Genomic DNA, 24,927 nt, shown 5'->3' on the forward strand with positions numbered 1-24,927 from the left:
TGGCTTATATATCAAATAAAATGCTCCGCAGGGCGCAGCTTGATACGACCGCAGAGGTCGAACCCTGAACAGTTGGGGGAAGTATGGACACAACATTCAAGCTTGATACAGCTTTGGATTTGGATTGTGATTAAATATTTGACACAGCATAGGTTTCTAACACAGATTGAATGTGGTCTAAGAACTTAAAAATTTTAAATTGGACATTCACCTATTATGGTCCAATATCCAAAATCTAAATACATGGTTAGATTCAGCATATCAAAGAACCCCAAGAATTCAATTTTTGATGAAATCAAACAAAGTTTAATTTTGGACCCTTTTGACCTCAATGTGGACAAAGTTGATAACGGGGCCCAAAAATCAAAAATCAAAATACATGGTGAGATTCAGCATATCAAAGAACCCCATATATTCAATTTTTGTTGAAATCAAACAAAGTTTAATTTTGGACCCCGATTTGGACCAACTTGAAAACTGGGCCCATAATCAAAAATCTAAATACATGTTTAGATTCAGCATATCAAAGAACCCTAAGAATTCAATTTTTGTTAAAATCAAACTAAGTTTAATTTTGGACCCTTTGGACCTTAATGTAGACCAATTTGAAAACGGAACCAAAAATTAAGAATCTAAATACACGGTTAGATTCGGCATATCAAAGAACCCCAATAATTCAATTTTTGATGAAATCAAACAAAGTTTAATTTTGGACCCTTTTGACCTCAATGTGGACAAAGTTGATAACGGGGCCCAAAAATCAAAAATCTAAATACATGGTTAGATTCAGCATATCAAAGAACCCCATATATTCAATTTTTGTTGAAATCAAACAAAGTTTAATTTTGGACCCCGATTTGGACCAACTTGAAAACTGGGCCCATAATCAAAAATCTAAATACATGTTTAGATTCAGCATATCAAAGAACCCTAAGAATTCAATTTTTGTTAAAATCAAACTAAGTTTAATTTTGGACCCTTTGGACCTTAATGTAGACCAATTTGAAAACGGAACCAAAATTTAAGAATCTAAATACACAGTTAGATTCGGCATATCAAAGAACCCCAATAATTCAATTTTTGATGAAATCAAACAAAAAAAGTTTAATTTTGGACCCTTTGGACCTCAATGTGGACCAATTTAAAAACGGGGCCCAAAATCCAAAAACTAAATACACGGTTAGATTCAGCATATTAAAGAACCCCATGAAATCAAGAATAAAACCCCATTGAAATTGGTCAAGAAATAAGCAATTTATAGGAAGTATCTTCTTTTGCACAATCCTGTGCTATTAAATATTTCTTGCTATTGCGCAATACTGTACAATTGACAATTTCTTGCTATTGCGCAATATTGTGCTATTGGATATTTCTTGCTATTGCGCAATACTGTGCAATTGAAGATTTCTTGCTATTGCGCAATACTGTGCAATTGAAGATTTCTTGCTATTGTGCAATACTGTGCAATTGAAAATTTCTTGCTATTGCACAATACTTATTATATAATAATTTACACATCCTGTTTGGTGTGTATCTCCTACCATATCATTATTATTTGATTTTAAATATAAATCAGAAATTACCAACTTAAAATGGAAAATTTTAAAAGAAACAAAAAAGGAAAAAAAGAAAAAAAAGGAAAAAAAAATAAATCCCCCCCAAAAATTTTATGAACCCCCATTATGATTCATCACCCCCAAACTCAATCCCAGCCTTCCCTTTGTGGTATGGTACCTTGCAGTACAATTTCAGAGAGATCCATACACTTGAACACAAGTTATTGTCTGGAAACTAGAAAAAAATGTGTTTTTTGGCCCCTTTTTGGCCCCAAATTCCTAAACGTTTAGGGCAATTACCCCCAAACTCAAACCCAGCTTTCCCTTTGTGATATGGAACCTTGTAGTTCAATTTCAGAAAGATCCATACACTTACACACAAGTTATTGTCATGAAACTAGAAAAATGCTTGTTTTTTGCCCCTTTTTTGGCCCCTAATTCCTAAAATTTGGAGGCAATTACCCCCAAAATCAATCCCAGCATTCCTTTAGTGATATGGAACCTTGTGGTACAATGTCAGAGAGATCCATACACTAACACACAAGTTATGTCTGGAAGTTACAAAAATGCTTATTTTTGGCCCCTTTTTGGCCCCTAATTCCTTTACTGTTATTACCATAACCCCCAAAATCAATCCCAACCTTCCTTTTGTGGTATTGAACCTTGTGGTAAAATTTCATAAATATCCATTCACTTAAACTAAAGTTAGAGTGCGAAAACCAATGTGTCTTCGGACGACGCTGGACGACGCCGGACGACGACGACGACGCCGCACGACGACGACGCCAACGTCATACCAATATACGACCACAAAAATTTTTTTGCGGTCGTATAAAAACAAGCACATGGACCCTTTACTTTTTTCTGTTTTTTTAGTTCCTTTATTTATATAGTATCAATTTATAACAGTCTTTCAAAAAGCTTGTTATTTTGAAACAGAGTAGCGAACATCCTTAATTTGTTGAATAGCCTGAAGTACATGTACAACAAGAAATTCCTTCCAGTGTCCTAGGGAGATGGAAATAGAGAGGTGCTGTGGTACACCCCTGAAATGTATAATGACCACTGATCATATCTTTCCACATTATTTAGAAGGATCATGATTCTTTGTATTATTATAAATTAAATGCATAATAGTATATAATACAAATTATATGTACATGTATAGTAAAAACCTTTTTTTATTAGTGAATATACAAAAGTTAAAAAAAAAAATAGCCTAAAAAAAAGAGTCTAGATTCAGTATCTTGTTCAAAATCTTACTTCCTCAACACTTTCTTCATCTTTAATCATTTCTCCCAACTGTTTCTGTAAACTTTTTCTTATCCCAGAAGTAGAAATTGCTTTCTGTAATAAAAGGCAATAAATCAATTAGATATAAATCAATCATCCTAAAATGAAGTAAACATTTTTCATTTTAATGATTGCAACAAATGTAATAAAACTGTTGACAGAGATATGCCTCCCACATAATATGTAGATATATATATACATATTCAGATTGGCACTTTCCAAATATAAAAGAACTATAACATAGCTTTCTCTAACATTAAAAAATAAAATGCTCCGCTGGGGCGCAGCTTGATACCACCGCAGAGGTCGAACCCTGAACATTTGGGGCAAGTATGGACACAACATTCAAGCTTGATACAGCGCTGAATTTGGATTGTAATTAAATATTTGACACAGCATAGGTTTCTCACACAGAATGAAAGTGGTCTAAGAACTTAAAATTTTTTAATTTACCTATTCAAACCATATCATTATTATTTGCTTTTATATATAAATCAGAAATAACCAATTTAAAATGGAAAATTTTAAGGAAAAAAAATGAAAAAAAAATCCCCCCCAATTTTTTGAACCCCCTTATGATTCATCACCCCCAAACTCAATCCCAGCTTTCCCTTTGTGGTATGGTACCTTGCAGTACAATCTCAGAGAGATCCATACACTTGAACACAAGTTATTGTCTGGAAAAATGCTTGTTTTTGGCCCCAAATTCCTAAACGTTTAGGGCAATTACCCCCAAACTCAAACCCAGCTTTCCCTTTGTGATATGGAACCTTGCAGTACAATTTCATAAAGATCAATACACTTACACACAAGTTATTGTCCTGAAACTAGAAAAATGCTTGTTTTTTTGTCCTTTTATGGCCCCTAATTACTAAAATTTTGAGGGAATTACCCCCAAAATCAATCCCAGCCTTCTCTTTGTGGTATGGTACCTTGCAGTACAATTTCAGAGAGATCGATATATTTGAACACATGTTATTGTCTGGAAACTAGAAAAATGCTTATTTTTGGCCCCTTTTTGGCCCCTTATTCCTAAACTTTTTGGGCAATTACCCCCAAACTCAATTCCAGCTTTCCCTTTGTAATATGGAACCTTGTAGTACAATTTCATAAAGATCCGTACACTTACACACAAGTAATTGCCATGAAACTAGAAATGCTTGTTTTTGGCCCCTAATTCCTAAAATTTGGAGGCAATTACCCCCAAAATCAATCCCAGCATTCCCTTTGTGATATGGAAACTTGTGATACAATGTCAGAGAGATCCATACACTTACACACAAGTTATTGTCATGAAACTAGAAAAATGCTTGTTTTTTGCCCCTTTTTTGCCCCTAATTCCTAAAATTTGGAGGCAATTACCCCCAAAATCAATCCCAGCATTCCCTTTGTGATATGGAACCTTGTGGAACAATTTCAGAGAGATCCATACACTAACACACAAGTTATGTCTGGAAGTTACAAAAATGCTCATTTTTGGCCCCTTTTTGGCCCCTAATTCCTTAACTGTGGGTACCATAACCCCCAAAATCAATCCCCACCTTCCTTTTGTGGTATTGAACCTTATGGTAAAATTTCATTGAGATCCATTCACTTAAACTAAAGTTAGAGTGCGAAAATTAATGTGTCTTCGGATGACGACGACGACGACGACGACGCCAACGTCATACCAATATACGACCAAAAAATTTTTTGCGGTCGTATAAAAATACTAAGGACAATATTCACCAATATTCATGCAATAACCCTATAGTTCAATATATGTACCTGCATGTCAGCAATAGGTGACAGTTTAGCCTTCTCAAAATGAGCAACAAAATTCTCCAAGCTTCTCTTGTTCAAGGGAAACAGCTCCTGAAATATAACATTAACACAAAATGACAATGAGGTAACATATGCTACAAAAAAAATATATAAGAACCTTGACCTCAATGGTCAACTGTGATCTTTATGGATTTGTGGTAAAAGAAACATTTTATGTAGGGTTATGATTTTTTTGGCTTATCAAACTTACTGTGTTAATGACTGACCCTTCAAATACCAGAAACACAACATATTTATTTATTTTATTGTTCTATAAGAGATCATGTGGTTATATTTTAGTCTTTACTAAAACTAGTCTTTATTATTTGTTTAAAATTCATCAATCCTGCTTTTTATAAATTAATCTTTTTAAAAGAAATGTTTCTCATCTGATAACTTACCAACAGTCTTGTATCTAACTGAGCTTTTTTCAATGCTCCATTGATTGATTGTATGTCTCGTTCTTCAAGCCAAACTCTAAACATCATGGTGGCAAAATCCAGTGATAAACCTGTATAAAGAGGTCAAATATATTGGACAAACTGGCTAGTTTAGGATGAGTCACAGTACACAAACAACAGATCTGTCAGCGTGAAAACTCCAAAATACATTTGAGCGGGCATATTAGAAATTGCATCAAAGATAAAACTCAACAATTCCATATTTTCCCCATTATATAGATTTCTTCATGTGTCAACTGAAACCGAAACAATAATTAAAGAAATTCATAAAATTATCAAGCCCACATTAAATCAAGAAAAAACAATCAAAGTTAAATCCTATTAGAAAAATCAAATGTCAACCATAACCATGTCAAAGACAATCTCATTATCCATGAAATTGGTTGGATAATGGGAAGTTATTGTTAAATTTAGTGAAATACCAGCATTTTAAAAAATTTTATTTTTATATATATTTTACAAATATAGATGTTAAAAAATCTATGCAAGTTTGTCTCTCCAGAGATGACTTTAAATTAAAATCTGTTTGTTCAGGCGTTTTGAGGATAGAAATTACTATGACAATGTTTGCTAATATTTTAGGCCTATATGAACAAGATAGCTACACTGCAGCAAAATGTTAACAGCAGCTTTTTTAATGCCCCGTATCACCATGATCACCCCTTAAAATGTTCAAATCAAAATGGCTGTATAATGTTCTCGACTACTGATTTAACAATGGAAAAAGTAGCATAAATGTTCATGTAAACACAAAGCAAAGGTAACAGAAATCTTTGACAGGAAGAAATACTGGTTTCCTGTCTGTAAAAATAAATGGTAACAGTATCTTACCATCTTTAACCAAATGATCCTCAAACAAATTGGATAAGACTTTTGCTGAGCAGAAACCAGTGGCCAGGAATACTCCTGTAATAATTGCCAGTTTTCTCTGGTCTGATTCATGATATCCTTTTAAGAATAATATCAACTGAAAATATACAAAATATACATCTGAATCTATTAGCAAATATTACATGCATATTCAGAAGGATAAAATGTTAATGAGACAAGAATATACTCTTTATATACTGCTTTGCACAACCCGATGTCAGACATTTAACGTGATTGCTATCAAGGTAACAGTGTGCAGACGAAATATCACCAGTTAATTATTTAGACTCTGAAACCAACCAGTATTTGCTCTTTCTCCTAAATGCCACATGTTTGATAGATAAGCAGTAAATACCAATTTTAAAAGTCTTAGATTTGGTCCAACCAGGGATTAACCCATGACCTCCTGCACTTGAGACACATATACTTTTTATTTATATTTGCCACCTTTAACAATAGACTATAGTTCCAAACTAAGTTTACTTGCAATAAATTAACAGTAGCAATTTTATGAAATTTTGGAATATCAAATCACTTTTTTTTTTTGCTTAATCTTGCCAGATATACAGCATCAGCATAAAGCTAAAAGTAGATCATTGATATGTGACCATTACAATGTTTTTCTTATTACCTTTTTAAGTGTTTCCTCAAATGATTTCTCTAAGTACTTGTATCTTCTCAAAAGTTTATAGAAAATCTACAATACATCACAATGTTTCATTACTTCAATTTCATATATTATAAAAACAGTGATACTATTTACAATGATAAATGAGTAAGATATAATATCTACCTTATCTGTGTGCAAAAATATCAAATAATTTACTAAGAAATGTTATAAATATTGAATATACCCTGCTGAGCACTAGACAGACACCTTTTTTTGAATCTTTGTGTTGAGTCACACGATAACAGTCAACAGGAACACATGTCATTCTACAGACATACATTATTTTCACTCCCAAGTGGTTCTCAATTTGCTGTTATGTCTAGATTCTGCATGATAAGCATAGAGACAGCAAATGCCAATTTTAAAGTCTTTTGTTTGATTCAGCTTGGGTCCAGTCAACAAACTGAGCGTTCTACTACAAGACCATTGAGGCAGCTTATTATACAACAAAAGAGTTTCAACTTTACATCAATATATACAAGAAGATTACATGTCAATAAATATTTCTTAAAACATCTAAAAGAAATGGTGAGATCAACTCTCTAATTTTTTTTTAAAGAGGTACTAAAACGCTATTATCATGTTCGTCTTATTCTAAAGTTCGTAATTAACGTTTAAGAATGCAAAAAACCCGATTCAATTTGGTCGTCTAATAACGGAGAAAATAGCGTGTGAAGGTCGATTATTTTTACCTATGCAAAATCCAATCAACGCTACTTCTGGAAACACACTGAAAAGGAGATTTACCGGAAGTGATGTATACAGAGTAACTCCCGAGATTTGTTTCATTTTGATCAGTACGAACGTAAACATGGATGAAAACAACTCTGAATTATCGCTATCCTTCCAAAGCTCTTCATTTGAAAGCATTGAAGATGGTGATCGAGCAGAAGATATTCAACCTTATCAGTTTGAGCCAGAACTTTCAGAGGGAAGTAGCAAATGATGAAGATCTTACGCAAAATGGGGACGTCGATATGGAACCCTGATTGGGAAATACAAACTGGTATGTAAAATTGTTTGATATTAAATGGTTTTAAATTGCTGCAGACAGGAAAATACATTTGATTAAATAGCAAACCCATTTGAACAACAAATTCACAAATAATTAAGCCATTCATGTGCAGACTTCTCTACTATTGCTATTATGAAATTTTACTTTTTTCATGCATTTAACTGAAAAGACAGATCTATATGTACATGTATCTGATACAAAGGCTAATTCACGAATTTATTGGCATTCATAAGTTTACCCACCTTTTAAACTTACAGCTATGTCATTATAATTTACCACCCTCTATTTAAATTAAATATAATTGAAGGCTCTGAATTTTTGTCTTTGGAAAATAAATGTTTAAAAACCTAAACTTCTTTATCTTTCAAAATCCTTTTAAACTTGTTCGAAAACCAATTATCAAGTGTCAGATCTCTTGCTACATGTAGTTCTCTGGCCATAACATTCCAACATACATATATGAGACTTAACAAATTATTTCCACATTTATGTCAACATCATATATACCAAATATTTTTTGCATTTTTAGTGCGACATTGTGCTGTAGTTGTATAGGTGTTTTTAATGTAATACATTGTGCTACTTTTATTTTCTTAGATTTTAAAATGTAATTTTACTTTGCAGGTGTGACTGTGGACATTGTGAATCCATGCCAACAGCAAATGAAGGCATTTGCTGTCAAGAACTAAACAGAATGACAGACAAAATGGAGGAACTACCTTCACCTACACTATGCATCACAGAGCATCCTGGATTTGAGCCGGTGTGTCTGAATCAGTATGTACTGGAAACAGCATATTACCAGTACAGACAGTAGTATGGAGAGATTCAAGTGACAACTGAAGAGTGAGTTTATAATTTAATAAATAGTAATTTTATTTTCATTACTATATAACGCTTCATCACATACATGTATATATACATAATAACATAATCATGATAATAGACGTAGACAAAATATAGATGCATAAGCAATCCAACATCAAATAATTTACAGAGACCTCATTTTGTTTAACAGCCAGTAAATAAGGTGATATTTGATAAATATTATTAGTTACATGGTGTTAGTGACCTAATACGATATATATGAGGTCAGTAAATTCCATATGGGGTGAGAGCGAAGCTTGAATCCACATATGGAATTTGCTGACCCCATATACATCGTATTAGGTCACTAGCACACTGTGTAACAAATTTATCTTACCGACTATCTTCACATGTGGTATTTAGATTAGCGGCCTATCAAAGTGATTAAGTCTTCAATACTTAGTATTTAGAACCTACTTCCATTTGTCTACACAAAAACAAATGCCAACAATAACAACTTGTTACCTTTAAATGTGTTTTATGAATTTATTTCAATCGTTTATCATCAATTTCTTCATCTGTTGAAACCTTTCAGATTTTTCCTCAACACCGTGTTGTTTTTATAAAGGGATGTAACACCACTACTAACTGTGTATTGAAATAAGCCCCCCCTACTAACCTAATATGAAATATACACCATGCGAATGCTTTAAACCAATCATATTCCTAGAAATGTATAGGAGGTAAGATAATAATAAATACAGTGCAAATGCACATGTCAATAGTTTCCTTTGACTGAAGCCAAAACAAGATACATTTCCCCAAAACTGATTGATATAATATAAATGTTTTAATTTTTTTTAGGAGAAATCGTTATACAGCCTATCGTCAGTTGGCAAAATGGGGTTGGGGATATCTTGGAAAGTCTGTACGTGTTCGACTCCCAGCATGTGCTACCATTGCAATAAGAAACAAGTTCCAGTCAAACCAGTACAAAGGTTTTGAAGAAGCATAAATTGACTTTTTACAAACATTAATATATATGTACAAATATTCCAAGCATTCAATATTTATTATACAAATTAAATGTCATGTTTACAAAAATAGCACTTGTTCTTTATTAGATGTTCAATCTACATTTCTGGCTTCCTAAATCGAGATTGCATTTCTAGTATAGCATCTGTTTTTAGTGGATGTATGTACTCAGCACAGAGTGGTCTTGGTGCTTGCATTGGTACTTTTGGCGATTGTCGCATATTTGTCCCTTCAACTATTTTTCCTACAGATTTCATCAGTGTGTTGATGTATCCTGAAAGATAATTATATTATTATAACCTTCACTAAACAAAGCGATCAAAATTGGAAAATATCACAAGGAGCTATTTCATATCATTTAAAAAATAAATAAAGAGCTACAATGTATTAAAAGTGCCTGGGTTATAACCATATTACTGAATTATGAATAAAAGGAGATGAGTACTGTGTGCGTCAACAAGACAGCAAATAAATGAAACAAAATAATAAATAGACAAAAGGGTGTATTATTACGTACATATACATACAAGAAAAGAACAAAAATTGTGAAAAAGTTCTTTAATCTTACCTTGACCCTTTCTCTTTTCTGTAGAGCTGCAGATGTTCTTAGTTTCTTCTTAGGTTCAGCAATAAATCCCTCATTGAGCACGTCAGAGGTCTTTTGGGGTAAATACTTGGCACTGAATTTGGCAAAAGTCTCTTGCTTGTGGATAAACCAAATAACTCCTTGAATTTGATTCGGTCAAATTCGTAACAGTCGTCTGAGAAGTGAGCACTACATATAGCAGAGTTTTTAGATGGCTCAGAAAAATCAACACGAGTCAGTTTTACAAAACGTATCCACAAGACACGTTGTCGTTCTACTTTAGGAAACAGGTGTACGGAATGTCCAGTTTTGGTGGAATTACTGCGCCCTGCAACTGCACAACGCTTTCCCATGGTTAATTATGGGAATATAACAAATTAATAAACGTCAATAAATATTCTAAATGCAATGTCAGTTGATAATTGTCACCTTTACGATAGTACTTTCACTTTGCGAACTGACCTGTTTACATATCTGTCTCTAATGTATATGACCCACTATGCGTCACTTCCGTTGGATATTAGTAGTGAGTTGTAGTGGCGTGTTTTACTAAATCGTTCAGGTGTTCAAATGACAAACTGACAGTAATTTGCAAATATCTCGATAATTACAAAACGGAATTTTATCGGGTTTTTTGCATTCTTAAACGTTAAATACGAACTTTAGAATAAGACAAACATGATTTTAGCGTTTTAGTACCTCTTTAAAAGAGATTATTTACTTACATCATAAAAAGCTTTTAGCTTATCAATGGACTCTTCTGTACCAAAAACACACACATGAGTCTTAGATAATTTGTTAGGGTCAGGATCTTCAACAATAGATCCACCTGGTGCTAAAAATATAAATTACTTAACAGTTTACTAACAGGAAGTGTTCTTTAATGAAATATGAAAGTATTTATATATAATGTTTTGCTCCTTTCTCTGAGCATCTCTTGAGTATATATTTGTTCCAATTTGTCACTGTTGAATTTACTTATCATATACAGAACAACTCAACTGTTGTCAGAAACTGTTGAAAATCATTCTAAATATATATCTATACCATCATTATAACATTGTTTACCTTTCTTACATTGATCAAGCAGTGACAAGCACCTATCTGTTAATGAAAATGGAAGCATGTTGAAACAATTGCATATTGAAATACATTTAAATACTATAAAGTATTATCGGTACATGTACATCACATATGAATCTGGCAAGATGAAAGGTGATAAGGTGAAAAAAAAGTGGGAAATAAATAAAACCTGGCAGCGTTAAAAAGTGCAATGACTAATTCGATTTATTATGTTAAGAAGGGTTCTGGAAAATGTTTACACCAGCATATTTTTTATCTAAGAGCTTAGGCGAAAACTTTTCCATAGGACAAATTTTGTCTAAATTATTTCGTCCTTACCAAGTTGTCCTCCAGCTACGAGTATGTCAAAGAGGACCTCTGCATAACGTCTGTAATCAAGTTTGGCCCCTGCCGTGTCTAAGTATTTTGATACCTGAAATTGTTAGAAATTTGAACTCATTTTTCATTTATTATTTTTTTTTAATAAAAAAGATATTTTTGTTTTAAGGCAGTTACAATTAATCATTTGGTCCAAGGACACAGTTATCGTCCTTTGGTTTTCGTTGTCTACGAATATAGTCCCTAGTGTGAACAGTGTATAACTTGCATTTTTTTTTTATACACTTTCCCAATTTATTTCTTGATATTTTATGCATGAAATATTAAGGGGATGAAATTATGTGTTAAAAAAATTTGGGTGCTGAATCTTTATGTTAGGTAGTGATTTGGTCGTTAAAAAAGGTCAAAAATTAGAATGTCTGAAGCTGTCAAGCTGAATTTTAGCCCCCCTTAACACAGAATTGTCAATATTTTGAGTTAGAGCTGGTAGAAGTTTCTATAATTTTGATATTATTTGTATCAATAGTAGTATACTACACTGTAAAAATCTTTTTGAGATAGAGCAGGTGCGATTTTTTTAATTTGAATTTATTGTCTAAAAGAAATGCACTACGAAATAATTGTGTTCTCGGGCCATTTGGGATGAGCTTGTAAATTTTGATTTTTGAAAATATATTAACAATTTGTTGAATTCTCAGTTTTTTTTGGCAAGATTATTATGTATAAATATATATTTCAAGAGGTATTTTGAACATTCTACATACCTGGTCTAAATCACCATCTGTTTCATTAAGACCAGCGATAATTGCATCTCGGAATAATGAAGGATCGTACTTCTCCTTTTCATCTGGAAGAAGCATTGAAAATTATTTATGTGTTAGTTTAACATTAGATAATCTATGTAAACATATAAATAATCTATTTCAAAAATGACAAGTCTAAAATTCATCAAAATTGAAAAGGAGCAATACTGCATGTCTTAATAGAACAAAACACTGACAATGACTGTGTACATTTGTAAAAATCTCTTAAGCAAGATTCAGTTATCACCAGCAGTGCATGCAATTGCTGAATTTTTTAAAAGATTGCAATTGTAGTCTCAAAATCTCAGAAACAAAAAATCTAAAAACTTCAAAATTAATGGACAGTTTGTTTTTTAGAACCAATATACATTTTTTGTTTGTAATTCTGTGAAGACCAAATACAGCAAACTTCTATTATTCTGATTAATTAAATTGACATTTTTTTTTTTATCAAAGTCCCATCACATCACCAACAGGTCTTTAATTAATCTATTTGAAAAATGAAAGGCACATTCTAAGAGCCAAACATTTTATAAATATTTCATAACAATCCATTAATCTCAACAACTATTGAGAGGTGATTGGTTTTAAAAAGCAGTATACATGTATCAATTTGTTGACAGACATGCTTACAAAAAAAAAGGCCAATCAAGTTCCCTTAATGAAAAATGTTCTGAAGCCTCTTTCTCACATACAATGTACTTATGCCAAATGTTGATCAAAATAATTTAAAGATTATTTTATATGTATTTAAATGAACTTTAACAGGAACAATTCTGTAATTCAGTAATTTACAATACAATTTACTGCATTTTATGCTGTTCAATCATATCCATGTACAAAAATTCAATTCTTTAATAAAATTAAGAGTACAAATGAAGATTTATTTAAACTATCTTCATATAATGACTTACCCCTTTTCCGGGTCTTCAGACGCGTGCCTGATAATGACGGTTTTTCTGCCTTCTGACTCATAAAAATTCTAAAATGAACAATATAACAGGATAAAACAATGTTTGCATGCATGCATGTCTACACATTTTACAAAATTCAAAATGGACAAGGTACATTTAGGTGCTTGTTTGGCCCTGCAAATTCTATTGTATTATTTCTAAGGTGTCCATTCATAAAGATTTTTCTAGTATGAACAAAATTTCTTAAAAATCTGATTCGGTTTCTCACAAAAGAATAACAATCCTCCTGAAAACACTCATAGAACTATAGACACACTTATATTTTATATTGTCACTTCTAGGTCAGAGATTGGTCATTTGGGACTATGAAATCTTAACTTAAAGGTAGATTGATATAAATGGATGGAAACATGTGCATTAAATAAAACTTCAAGATATTTACAATTTGTAACCCATAGCAATTTTCTTTATATAAATGTTATTATTCAGTGTTCTCCCCAGGCCGATATGACGCTGCGGTGCCGCAGCACCTTCATAATATTTTTGTAGATCCCGCAGCGTCTTAATTGGCCGCTGTCCCTTCATACTTGATCCCGCAGCGTGTTAATTTTCACATTTTCCTTATAAATGTTGGTTAAAATTGTCAAGTTACTGATCACCGCTGATGGGTCTGTCAGTGTTACGCAATAACTGATAATTAGTTTTACCTGAGCCACGCTTATCTCAGCCTTATCGGACTATGTTATCAGGTAATAGCGTAAATGATCATCAAGAAGATAGATATTTTTGAAGAAAATTAAAAGTTTTAAAAACTTCAGTGCAGAAATTGAAGAATTAGATCGCAAATACATTGTATTTACGCATCGTGTGTGTGATCACTTGACCATTTATATAACGAATTTTTTCATTGGTCGAGAAGAAGAATCTATTTAAACACGACCAATGAACGTGTTGAATACACATGATAAATTTGAATACACATTGCTAAAGAGATGAAAACTATGAATGAAAGTATTAGTAGTTGAAAAAATTAAAATAAAGTTTGATTAAAGATAATGAGGAGTGATTTACTTTAATAGAAAGTGAAAAAGTGTTGCTTGCAAGGTAAATTCGTCTGAAATTGTCATATTTTTAAAAAATTTTAAAATGATCATTGAACATCGATCGTGAATCCGTGCGTCGGGAAATATGTGACAATCAACACGGGTACAGAATCGCTGCAGCTTCTGTATACATTGTAATGTCACTGGTAAATAATTTCAATGGTTTTAACTTTAACATATTTGTAAAGTTTCGTTTATATCTATCTGCCAAAGATAGGATTAAACAATAATACGCACGGAAGCGTAATGTGAAACTACGGAAACTGGTCAGCTGTTCATTTATAAAAAAAATTTGTTTTAAAAAGTTGTATACCAAATATCTTCTTAACATGCTTAACCATATTCGATTTTATTAATTCTGAATGAACATGTTCTCTGCAAATAACAAAGGGGTGAATTATAAGCAAAAGGTAGATGATGGAAGTAGAAGTTTTTTTCAGACCAATGACTTCTAATGAAAAGGGGAATACACCTCCGTCTACACTGTCAGTATAAGCAGATTTCATTGCTTCTCCTAATCCCAACCAAGCTCAAGTTTTAGCAATTGATAAAAGCAAGCACCATGTTTCTGGTTTCAATGACAAGTGGCTGACTGAGTTTTCATGGCTTAGAAATGTTAAAGGGGGTATAAGCAAAAGTTATTGTGAGTGGGGGTTTAATTTTTAACCCTGAAGAGGATAAAGACAAAGTTGAGGAACAGACTGTCCAACAAAATAACACTATCTTGAAACAATATCCCTAGAAGGAGCAGAGAGTAGAGATGAATATTTATATTTTGACTTCTTTAATTGACTGAATATAAATAACTTTTGTGTTTAAAATCAATTTATTTCGTATATATATTCTTGTAATTCATTAATACTCTGCATTATTAAACACATAACACAAAGCATTATAATTCATATTGCATGTCATGATTTATGACTTATTGCTTCAGATCACTCTAAAAAAAGAGTTACACGCCCTTGAATTTTGCGCCTTAAAAAAATCCTGGGGAGAACACTGTTATTATATATATTTCACATGATAATTTTTCCGATTTACTAATTTAAGGTTATGGTGATCAGGCCCCATCTCTTAAAAATCACATGATGTCAATAGTTTATTGAGAAAATTAATTTAGTTTTGTTTTTTTGTTGTCTTAAAAGAATAACCTGCAAAGGCCAAATAAAAATAAATGTGGTGTTCCAGTTGCATCCTGAAGATAAAAATAAACTGCTTCGCTGAGCGCAGCTGGATACGCCCGCAGAGGTCCAACCCTGAACAGTTGGGGCAAAAAGGGACACAATATTCAAGCTTGATACAGGTCTGAATTTGGATTGTATTAAATATTTGACATATTATAGTTTTCTGAAGAAATGTAGTCAAAGAACTTGAAATTGGTTGTATGAATTGAATTTATATTCAATTAAAGATTTCTTGCTGTTGTGCAATACACTGTGCTGTTGCTCAATACTTAGTAAATCTGTTGTCAGACTTTAAACAATTAAAGTTCAATTAATTCTCAATGTCGTATTAGAAATTTATGAAAATGTAAAGGGAGCTTACATCAATAGATATAAACAATTCACCAAAGTTTCATGAGAATTGCTGACAGCATTTTTGAGTTATTGTCCGAAAACTGGAAAATCCCCCCTTTTTTAATGAATAAAACCCCATAACTCAGAAATGTAAAATGTAAAATTTATAAAATTCTAAACAGAGCTTACATCAATAGATATAAACAATTCACCAAAGTTTCATAAGAACTGCTGAAAGCATTTTTGATTTTTTGTCAGAAAACTGGAAAATCCCCCTTTTTTTATGAACAAAACCCTGTAACTCGGAAACATAAAATCTAAAATATATAAAAATCGAAAGGGAGCTCATGTCAATAGATATAAACAATTCACCGCAATTTCTTGCAAGTTGGTGAAAGCATTCTTGAGTTATTGTCCAAAAACTGGAAAATCCCCCTTTTTTTAATGAATAAAACTCCATAACTCGGGAACGTAAAATCTAAAATTTATAAAAAACGAAAGGGAGCTTACGTCAATAGATATAAACAATTCACCAAAGTTTTATGCAAATTGGTTAAAGCGTTTTTGAGTTAATGTCCGACATGTTGACGACGGACGGACAGACGGACGGACGGACAGACGGACAACGGTATACCATAATACGTCCCGTAAACGGGCGTATAAAAAGGGTTGGTAGATCAGCATTTTTTTTGGATTGTCAAAATCTGGAAAAAAATCTTAAGGAGCTCACCAAGTCCAATATAAAACATGCCCCTACCAATACTACCGGAAGTTCACCATTTTCTATATGTTTATTAGTAAAATAAGGAGACATGTTACCTTTTTAGTTAATTTTGTTGCATTCTGTTAAGAATTTGTTGCATTTTTAGCCAAAGTGGATACTTCTAATGGAAATTGAGATGAAGAAGTCTGTCAATTTAATTATTGAAACATCCCACAAAATGAGATCGTTCAAAATTTATCTTTCAGAAATGGAAAAAAAGTTCTAGGGTTGGGGGGTTTAAACTATGGTCGGTCAGGTAAGGCAAAAAAAAAATATGTCTGTTTACGGTTACCCGACCTACCCTATTTTTGAGCGCCGACCCTAAGTCATTTTATTTCCGTCGTAAAGTGAAAAATAACCTGAACTCGTGTCAAAAGCGAAGTTAGTGTTGCAAATGATATAAATCAATTGCCTGATACATCCCTATGTTCACAATCATGAATATGACAGCTGTTTTAAGGAAATTCGCAACTCGTGTGATGAAATAAACACTTTGCCGCAATTTTTTTCCAAGGGAAATAATCCAATCATCAAAAATACGGGTAAACTCGACCCATGATCAACTCGGACCACGACTCAAAATCATGTCACAATAAATAAAATGAAAAAATAAAATAAAATACCGACCTACCTACCCTATTTTTTTAAAGTATGTAACCTTAAACAGACATATATTTTTTTTTTGCCTAACTGGAACGACCAATATATTTTTATTTGGCCTAATCATGGTGAAAGTCCTCCTTATAAGCACAATAATTGCTAAAAGATTTATCATGTTTATGGAGCAGATTTATGGTTTAATGCAGGTGGTTAACTCTTTTGGTCCCTGTGAGCTGGTGAGATAGCTCTGCTTGGCCTACTTCGATTTGTTCAACTCGAATAGACAAGAGTTATAAAATCCATGTGCTAATGAGCATGTGTGTAGCCTTCCAAAATTGAAGTAAAAACTCTACTTGAGTTGACTCAAAATGGAGATATAGATATAATTTTATTAAAGGGATGTCGACAATGATCAAATTTGAAGAACTTCTACCATTTATTCATTATCAGTCCTTACCCGGCGAGTATCTTCCTTTTCAAAAACCTCCTGCCCCGTCATCCCCTAGGTCAAGGGAATAAAAATGAGAATGGAAAAGGGGAATGTGTCAAAGAGACAACAACCCAACCGAAGAGCAGACAAAAGCCCAATGCAAGGCCACCAATCGATTTTTGTAATAAATTCACATTTAACCCTCAGTAACTCAGAGCACCAAAATTATATTTTTTTCTGTTCTATTGGTAAACATCACGGACTATATTTAGACATGAAGTATATTTGTAAATGCCAAAATACAACATTAAATAAAAACATAAATTTCTTTAAAAAGACCCCCTTCTTTGACTGCATTTTGTAAAATGTCAGTTATTTTGTATCATACTCTTCTTTGCTGTTCTTGTTTGTCTTCTAAACCTGTATCAACCCAGGTAGGTTCAAAAGGTACAACTCAGAGGTTCGATTGAAACTAGAGTAAACTTGACAAACTGAAACTGAGTTCGAAGAAACCAAGTACTTTGTAGTCCCCAATGAATGTGAAAACAACCTTCAAGAAGAACAGCTCAATGATCATGACGAATGTCATATGCCAGCAAAGCTTGCCCTAATGAGATACAAGTCCAACTGAAATAAATACTGACAACTGTACATATACATGTACAATCAAGTAGAATTTTTTCACCTCTCATTTAATCTTGATTTTACAAGATTCAATCAAAATGGCTGTTATGCTACTAAAAGAGGAACACTAAATGCCAGGGAAAGGGCAAACAGAACAATGGTATTCCTGGTATTCAATGTGATTGAAATTATACAAGAATTCAAAAAAAACTTTAACTTGTGGAGTTGTGCAGTTTATTTTGATATACAACTTGAGCTCGTGTCGAAAATAGCTTCGCTGACATTTCCAGTAGCACCGATCGCATATTAAAACCTTTAGTGGCGATAAAACCATTTTAAATAAGAAAAATGACTGATTCACAAACTTGATGCCATAGTCAGTCACGTATGATGTTTGAAAATCATTTATTTATTTGATATCGAATCTTTTTTATATCTGGTTATGTTCCCAGTAAGATTCAATATGTAGCTATTTACTTATCAGGAGTGAAAGTCTCTTTAAACAATTCATTGTTTTACAAAGTTGTTCTTACTTAAACTTTATGGAATTTTGTAATGCCGGTCTAGCCTCGCTTCTTTCGCAGTTCTTGTCAAGAAAGAAAAAGATCTGTTACTAAATATAGTAACACTTTTCAAGAAAATCTCGCGAGAATCAACTCTGTGTCTCAATTATGTTTAAAACCACGTTTTTCTAAATACTAAATCAATTTAAGCATTTACAAAACCCGATTAATTATCACATGGTTATTTTCTCGGGTTTTAACCTATCGTTTTGAAGAAAAACTACTATATTGAATCTGTCATGGCTGCGCCCATGGCAAGAGTATTTTGGTCATCAAGTTATGCTAGAGTTTTAAATGTTTGTAAAGTTTAATAGTTTTTGTTGTTAGCGAAGTATTGCACGAACCCTTTTAAAAGTATGAGGCAGCTGATACAGCTGATGAAAGAGGGCGAAGTCTGCATTGAAAATAGTTTATTAATGTTTCACATATGATATTATTAAATAGGGAATTCTGAAAATTATTTCTTAGGCCACCAACTATTTTTATACGACCGCAAAAAAATTTGGGGTCGTATATTGGTATGACGTAGGCGTCGTCGTCGTCCGGCGTCGTCGTCGTCGTCGTCGTCCGAAGACACATTGGTTTTCGCACTCTAACTAAGTAACTTTAGTTTAAGTGAATGGATCTTTTTGAAATTTGACCATAAGGTTAAATACCACAAAAGGAAGGTTGGGATTGATTTTGGGGGTTATGGTACCAACAGTTAAGGAATTAGGGGCCAAAAAGGGGCCAAAAATAAGCATTTTCTAGTTTCCAGACAATAACTGTGGAACGGTGTATGGATCTCTCTGAAATTATACTACAAGTTTCCATACCACAAAGGGATGGTTAGGATTTGCTTTGGGGGGTTATGGCTCAAACCGTGTAGGAATTAGGGGCAAAAAAGGGGGAAAAACAAGGTTGTCCTGGTTAATGGACAAATACTTTAGTATAAAACATAATTTAAAGCAGTGTAAGGGAGATAAATCAAATACATCATTGAAATTATCTCCCTTACACTGCTTTTAAATTATGTATAAAGTAATGGTTAATGAACAATAAAGATAATTTAAAACAGTGTAAGGGAGGTAATCCAAATACAGCGTTTTGGTTACTTCCCTTACACTGCTTTTAAATTATGTTTAAAGAAATGCATATTTATAAAGGAAGACTAGTAAAAATATCTGCAAATGTTGCATCTTTTTTTTTTACAAAAAAATCCATATGAAAGATTTGACACTATATTTTTAATTCTATTATAAAATAGATTAAGTTAGCACTATGGTAAATTTAAATGGGTAATTATGGTTGCCAACTCCATTGGAAATTTGAATTGAGATTATGACCATATCTTGAGGGAAAGAATTTTTTGGGGGAAAAAAGGGGGGGGGGATAAAAAGAAATTGTGGGGGGTCAATTTTTTCTCATTTCAGATTTCAGAATATATTCTTCAAATATTTTTTTTTTTTCAAATTTCAAATATTGAAAAATTTCAAGAAGTAATCTTTAATTGCACAGTATGGCGCATTAGATTTGTAAAATCTTTGATTACATTTATTTATTTGTTATGCCGAATCTAACAGTGTATTTAGATTTTTAATTTTGGGTCCAGTTTTCAAATTGGTCTACATTAAGGTCCAAAGGGTCCAAAATTAAACTTTGTTTGATTTTAGCAAAAATTGAATATATGAGGTTCTTTGATATGCTGAATCTAAACATGTATTTAGATTTTTTGATTATGGGCCCAGTTTTCAAGTTGGTCCAAATTGGGGTCCAAAATTAAACTTTGTTTGATTTCAACAAAAATTGAATATATGGGGTTCTTTGATATGCTGAATCTAACCATGTATTTAGATTTTTTATTTGTGGACCCCGTTATCAAATTGATTCATATTGAGGTCAAAAGGGTCCAAAATTAAACTTTGTTTGATTTCATCAAAAAATGAATTATTGGGGTTCTTTGATATTCCAAATCTAACCGTGTATTTAGATTTTTAATTTTGGGTCCTGTTTTTTAAATTGGTCTACATTAAGGTCCAAAGGGTCCAAAATTAAACTTAGTTTGATTTTAACAAAAATTGAATTCTTGGGGTTCTTTGATATGCTGAATCTAAACATGTGTTTAGATTTTTGATTATGGGCCCAGTTTTCAAGTTGGTCCAAGATAGGGTCCAGTATTTAAACTTTTTTTGATTTCAACAAAAATTGAATATATGGGGTTCTAATCTTTGATATGCTGAATCTAAACATGTATTTAGATTTTTGATTATGGGCCCAGTTTTCAAGTTGGTCCAAATTGGGGTCCAAAATTAAACTTTGTTTGATTTCAACAAAAATTGAATATATGAGGTTCTTTGATATGCTGAATCCAACCATGTAATTAGATTTTTTATTTGTGGGCCCCGCTATCAAATTGGTTCATATTGAGGTCAAAAGGGTCCAAAATTAAACTTTGTTTGATTTCATCAAAAATTGAATTATTGGGGTTCTTTGATATGCCAAATCTAACCGTGTTTTTAGACTTTTAATTTGGGTCCCGTTTTTTAAATTGGTCTTCATTGAGGTCCAAAGGGTCCAAAATTAAACTTAGTTTGATTTTAACAAATATTGAATTCTTGGGGTTCTTTGATATGCTGAATCTAAACATGTGTTTAGATTTTTGATTATGGGCCCAGTTTTCAAGTTGGTCCAAGTTGGGGTCCAAAATTACACTTTTTTTGATTTCAACAAAAATTGAATATATGGGGTTCTTTGATATGCTGAATCTAACCATGAATTTAGATTTTTTATTTGTGGGCCCCGCTATCAAATTGGTTCATATTGAGGTCAAAAGGGTCCAAAATTAAACTTTGTTTGATTTCATCAAAAATTGAATTATTGGGGTTCTTTGATATCAGACCTGCCAACTATCCCGATTTATGGGGGATATCCCCCATGAGAGGTCTCAACCTGAATTTTGAAATTCTTTATTTTATGACTTGAACACCTCAAAACAGGCATTAAAATGAGTTAAAAGGGTATTTAAGCACATATATACTCATTTGAACAATATAGAAGTAGATTAAAAACACTTATGACAATAACAGAGAAACATAAGTTCCTCTTTCGCTTAAAATCCCCCATGGAGATTTTTTAAAAGTTGGCAGGTATGTGATATTCCAAATCTAACTGTGTATTTAGATTTTTAAGTTTAAGTCCCGTTTTTTAAATTGGTCTACATTAAGGTCCAAAGGGTCCAAAATTAAACTTAGTTTGATTTTAGCAAAAATTGAATTCTTGGGGTTCTTTGATATGCTGAATCTAAACATGTGTTTAGATTTTTTATTATGGGCCCAGTTTTCAAGTTTGTCCAAGTTGGGGTCCAAAATTAAACTTTGTTTGATTTTAACAAAAATTGAATATATGGGGTTCTTTGATATGCTGAATCTAACCATGTATTTTGATTTTAGACATTGGACCATAATAGGTAAATTAAAAAAATTCAAGTTCTTAGACCACATTCTTTCTGTGTCAGAAACCTATGCTGTATCAAATATTTAATAACAATCCAAATTCAGAGCTGTATCAAGCTTGAATGTTGTGTCCATACTTGCCCCAACTGTTCAGGGTTCGACCTCTGCGGTCGTATCAAGCTGTGCCCCAGCGAAGCATTTTATTATATGGTGTAATAACATCAAGCACGAATTATTTAGAGATAATCAATTAAACTCAAGTAACATGATACATTGGAAAGAGGACGAAGTTACTGAAGTCAGGTTGAGGATTATCTCCCGAATTGGTTATAAGGCAAAATAAAAATATATTTGTGTATCAGGTAACACTATCGACACTATTTTTTTTCGAATTCGAAAATTTTCAACTTCTGTGTAAAAAATAGGGTCCGTTCCAGCGACATCTATGGTTTTTATATTTATCAAAAGTTGAATAAACAACTCTTTTATGTATAAACATGATAAAGACATTTATAGATACAGACAATTTATTTCTTTAAAACCATGTTGAAACCATTGACTTTGTAGAATGATTATTTAAAAGAAAAATCAATTCATGGAAACAGAGACGTCTCTCTGCAAACAAAAAAGTATTTTCTTTCACTTCTGGCAGTCAGGGGTGCTACTTAAACAAGTGATTTCATCATCACTTATTTCAGTGATTTGATAAATTCAGTTATCACCTATTTAAGTGATTTTAGTGTTTTCTTTGATCTTCAAATGCTAATTTCATTGATTTTCCATATTTTCACAATCTTTTCTATAATTTTCCTACATAAATCAATTATCCCTTTTTCTTTGTATATTAATTTCACCAGTGCGCTTGGGCAGTAAGTTAGTGCCTAAAGCTTTTAAAAGTACCCTTGGGAATTTTTCTGTAATAAAAAATTCATTAACTACTCTTACTATCAGACAAAGATCAACAATATTAGGTAACCTGATTGGTTTTCTTTAGAGTTAGAATGATCTACTTCAAGGTTATGACCTGATCTACAAACTATTCCAGTTTTTGCATATTTAAAAAAAACTGTAAAAGTGTCATGCAGGCTAATCAAGCAAAAGACAATTTCTGCATATACATAGTTGTTTTTTTAATGGAATTGTTGTTTTTTTACCAATAAAAAAATCAAGCTTGTGGGAAAAATATCAAGAAAATGTTATAAACACTTATTAAAGTGATTACATTTTAACTTCTAAAATTACTCGTTTCAGTGATTTTAAAAAGTCTGTGTGAAAATTTTTAATATTTCACAGCCAAAATTACTCGAGGGAGTGATTCTGAAATCACTTGTTTAAGTAGTACCCCTGACTGTCTGGCACTCATTACTTGAGTGTAGATCAATATATTCTTATTTTCGCTAAAAAAAATAGTTTCTTCATTAAAACGTGATTTACAAAATGCCTTCAGGCCAAATAAAATATATGTGTGGTTCCAGTTTCCCGACAGACCATAGTTTAAACACCCCCCGACCCTAGAACTTTTTTTTCCATTTCAGAAAAATAAATTTTGAACGATCCCATTTTGTGGAATGTGAATTTCAATAATTAAATTCACAGACTTCTGTCATCATGGTCATCTGAATTTCCATTAGAAGTATTCAGTACATCTAAAAATGTAAAATTCTTAACAGAATGCAACAATCTCCATGACCTGTTTTATGATGGCAAAACCGCCATTGTTAAAATATCTTCCGCAATCGTCAAATGATCCCCGTCATCGTTAAATTATCTTCCTCCATTGTCAAATGATCCCCGCCATTGTCAAAATTTGTTTTCATTTTGCTAGCCGCAACCATTTTTGTTAGCAATAATAATCTTTTGCATGTAATTGCATAACCCTTATTGTATTATAATCCAAAGGGTTCTCCTGATTACAGTTTTAAAGCCCTGAGGGATATCCGGCTAAAGATCTCTAGTCACTTGTACAGATAGATCAACACACCTGACAAGAGAACACTTGATCAAGATGGATGATTGATTGCATTATTTAATTACATTTCAGCAAATGCTAATGAAAAATTAGATTAAAAATAAATTTTAAATCCAGTTATGAAGAAAAGGGTTTAACCCCTTCGCCCCCAATCCCGCCTGTAGTCGTGATGGCGACCACCATTCTTTGATAGCCTGTATGACCCTCCATACTTTTTCAGAACTGCCCCAGCTCAACTGTCTTTACAGCAATTCCACCATGCAATTCATGGTCCATAAACTCTTCTCAGATGTGTGATTATGAAAATATGGCAACTTCAATGGCCTTTTTAGAGTTCAAAATCAGAAAAACGTGTAAAGTAGCCAAAATCAGGTGGGGGTGGGAGTCTTTTTATGGCCACTACGTTACCGGTATGGGCTGTAGGTATCAACTGTTATCATAAATACATGCATAGTTGGTACAGGAACACAAGGAGGTATAATATGGCCAAAAAAGTTGTGGTCTGTAAAATCTAGGTCACCGTTTTGTCAGAAATCGGTAAAAACGGACATTTAGGCATACTTGGCTAGCCAATAATAATTCCCCAGCAAGATTCTCAAGTCACAATTACTTCCAGTCAGTATGGATAGACTGCTGTAACTATAAGGTACTACTTGAATGACAAAGAAACACAGTTTAGTGATTAATGTTTACCTCTCAAGGTCGCATTA

General features: G+C 32.6%; 2 protein-coding genes and 1 pseudogene across 2 annotated transcripts in view; 2 read left to right on the forward strand and 1 right to left on the reverse strand.

The window, feature by feature from the left end:
* Positions 1 to 18,912, reverse strand: part of LOC127728099 (eIF5-mimic protein 2-A-like) — a 33,435-nt gene extending 14,523 nt beyond the window's left edge. Inside the window, exons 1-10 of the mRNA XM_052235327.1 lie at positions 18,788 to 18,912; positions 13,215 to 13,282; positions 12,262 to 12,344; positions 11,498 to 11,591; positions 10,822 to 10,931; positions 6,615 to 6,680; positions 5,945 to 6,080; positions 5,054 to 5,163; positions 4,617 to 4,703; positions 2,820 to 2,903 (exon numbers count right to left, since the gene is read on the reverse strand). Coding sequence (XP_052091287.1) covers positions 2,820 to 2,903; positions 4,617 to 4,703; positions 5,054 to 5,163; positions 5,945 to 6,080; positions 6,615 to 6,680; positions 10,822 to 10,931; positions 11,498 to 11,591; positions 12,262 to 12,344; positions 13,215 to 13,275 — 831 coding nt within the window. The 5' untranslated portion in view covers positions 13,276 to 13,282; positions 18,788 to 18,912. The remainder of the gene's footprint in view (positions 1 to 2,819; positions 2,904 to 4,616; positions 4,704 to 5,053; positions 5,164 to 5,944; positions 6,081 to 6,614; positions 6,681 to 10,821; positions 10,932 to 11,497; positions 11,592 to 12,261; positions 12,345 to 13,214; positions 13,283 to 18,787) is intronic.
* Positions 8,259 to 9,780, forward strand: LOC127728159 (uncharacterized; annotated as a pseudogene).
* Positions 18,913 to 19,026: 114 nt separating the features above from the next.
* The window catches only part of LOC127728116 (probable 39S ribosomal protein L45, mitochondrial), a 33,971-nt gene continuing 28,070 nt past the window's right edge, over positions 19,027 to 24,927 (forward strand). Inside the window, exon 1 of the mRNA XM_052235353.1 lies at positions 19,027 to 19,113. Coding sequence (XP_052091313.1) covers positions 19,057 to 19,113 — 57 coding nt within the window. The 5' untranslated portion in view covers positions 19,027 to 19,056. The remainder of the gene's footprint in view (positions 19,114 to 24,927) is intronic.

Source organism: Mytilus californianus, unplaced genomic scaffold (genome assembly GCF_021869535.1).
Source record: "Mytilus californianus isolate M0D057914Y unplaced genomic scaffold, xbMytCali1.0.p SCAF_2, whole genome shotgun sequence".
Lineage (NCBI taxonomy): Eukaryota > Metazoa > Mollusca > Bivalvia > Mytilida > Mytilidae > Mytilus > Mytilus californianus.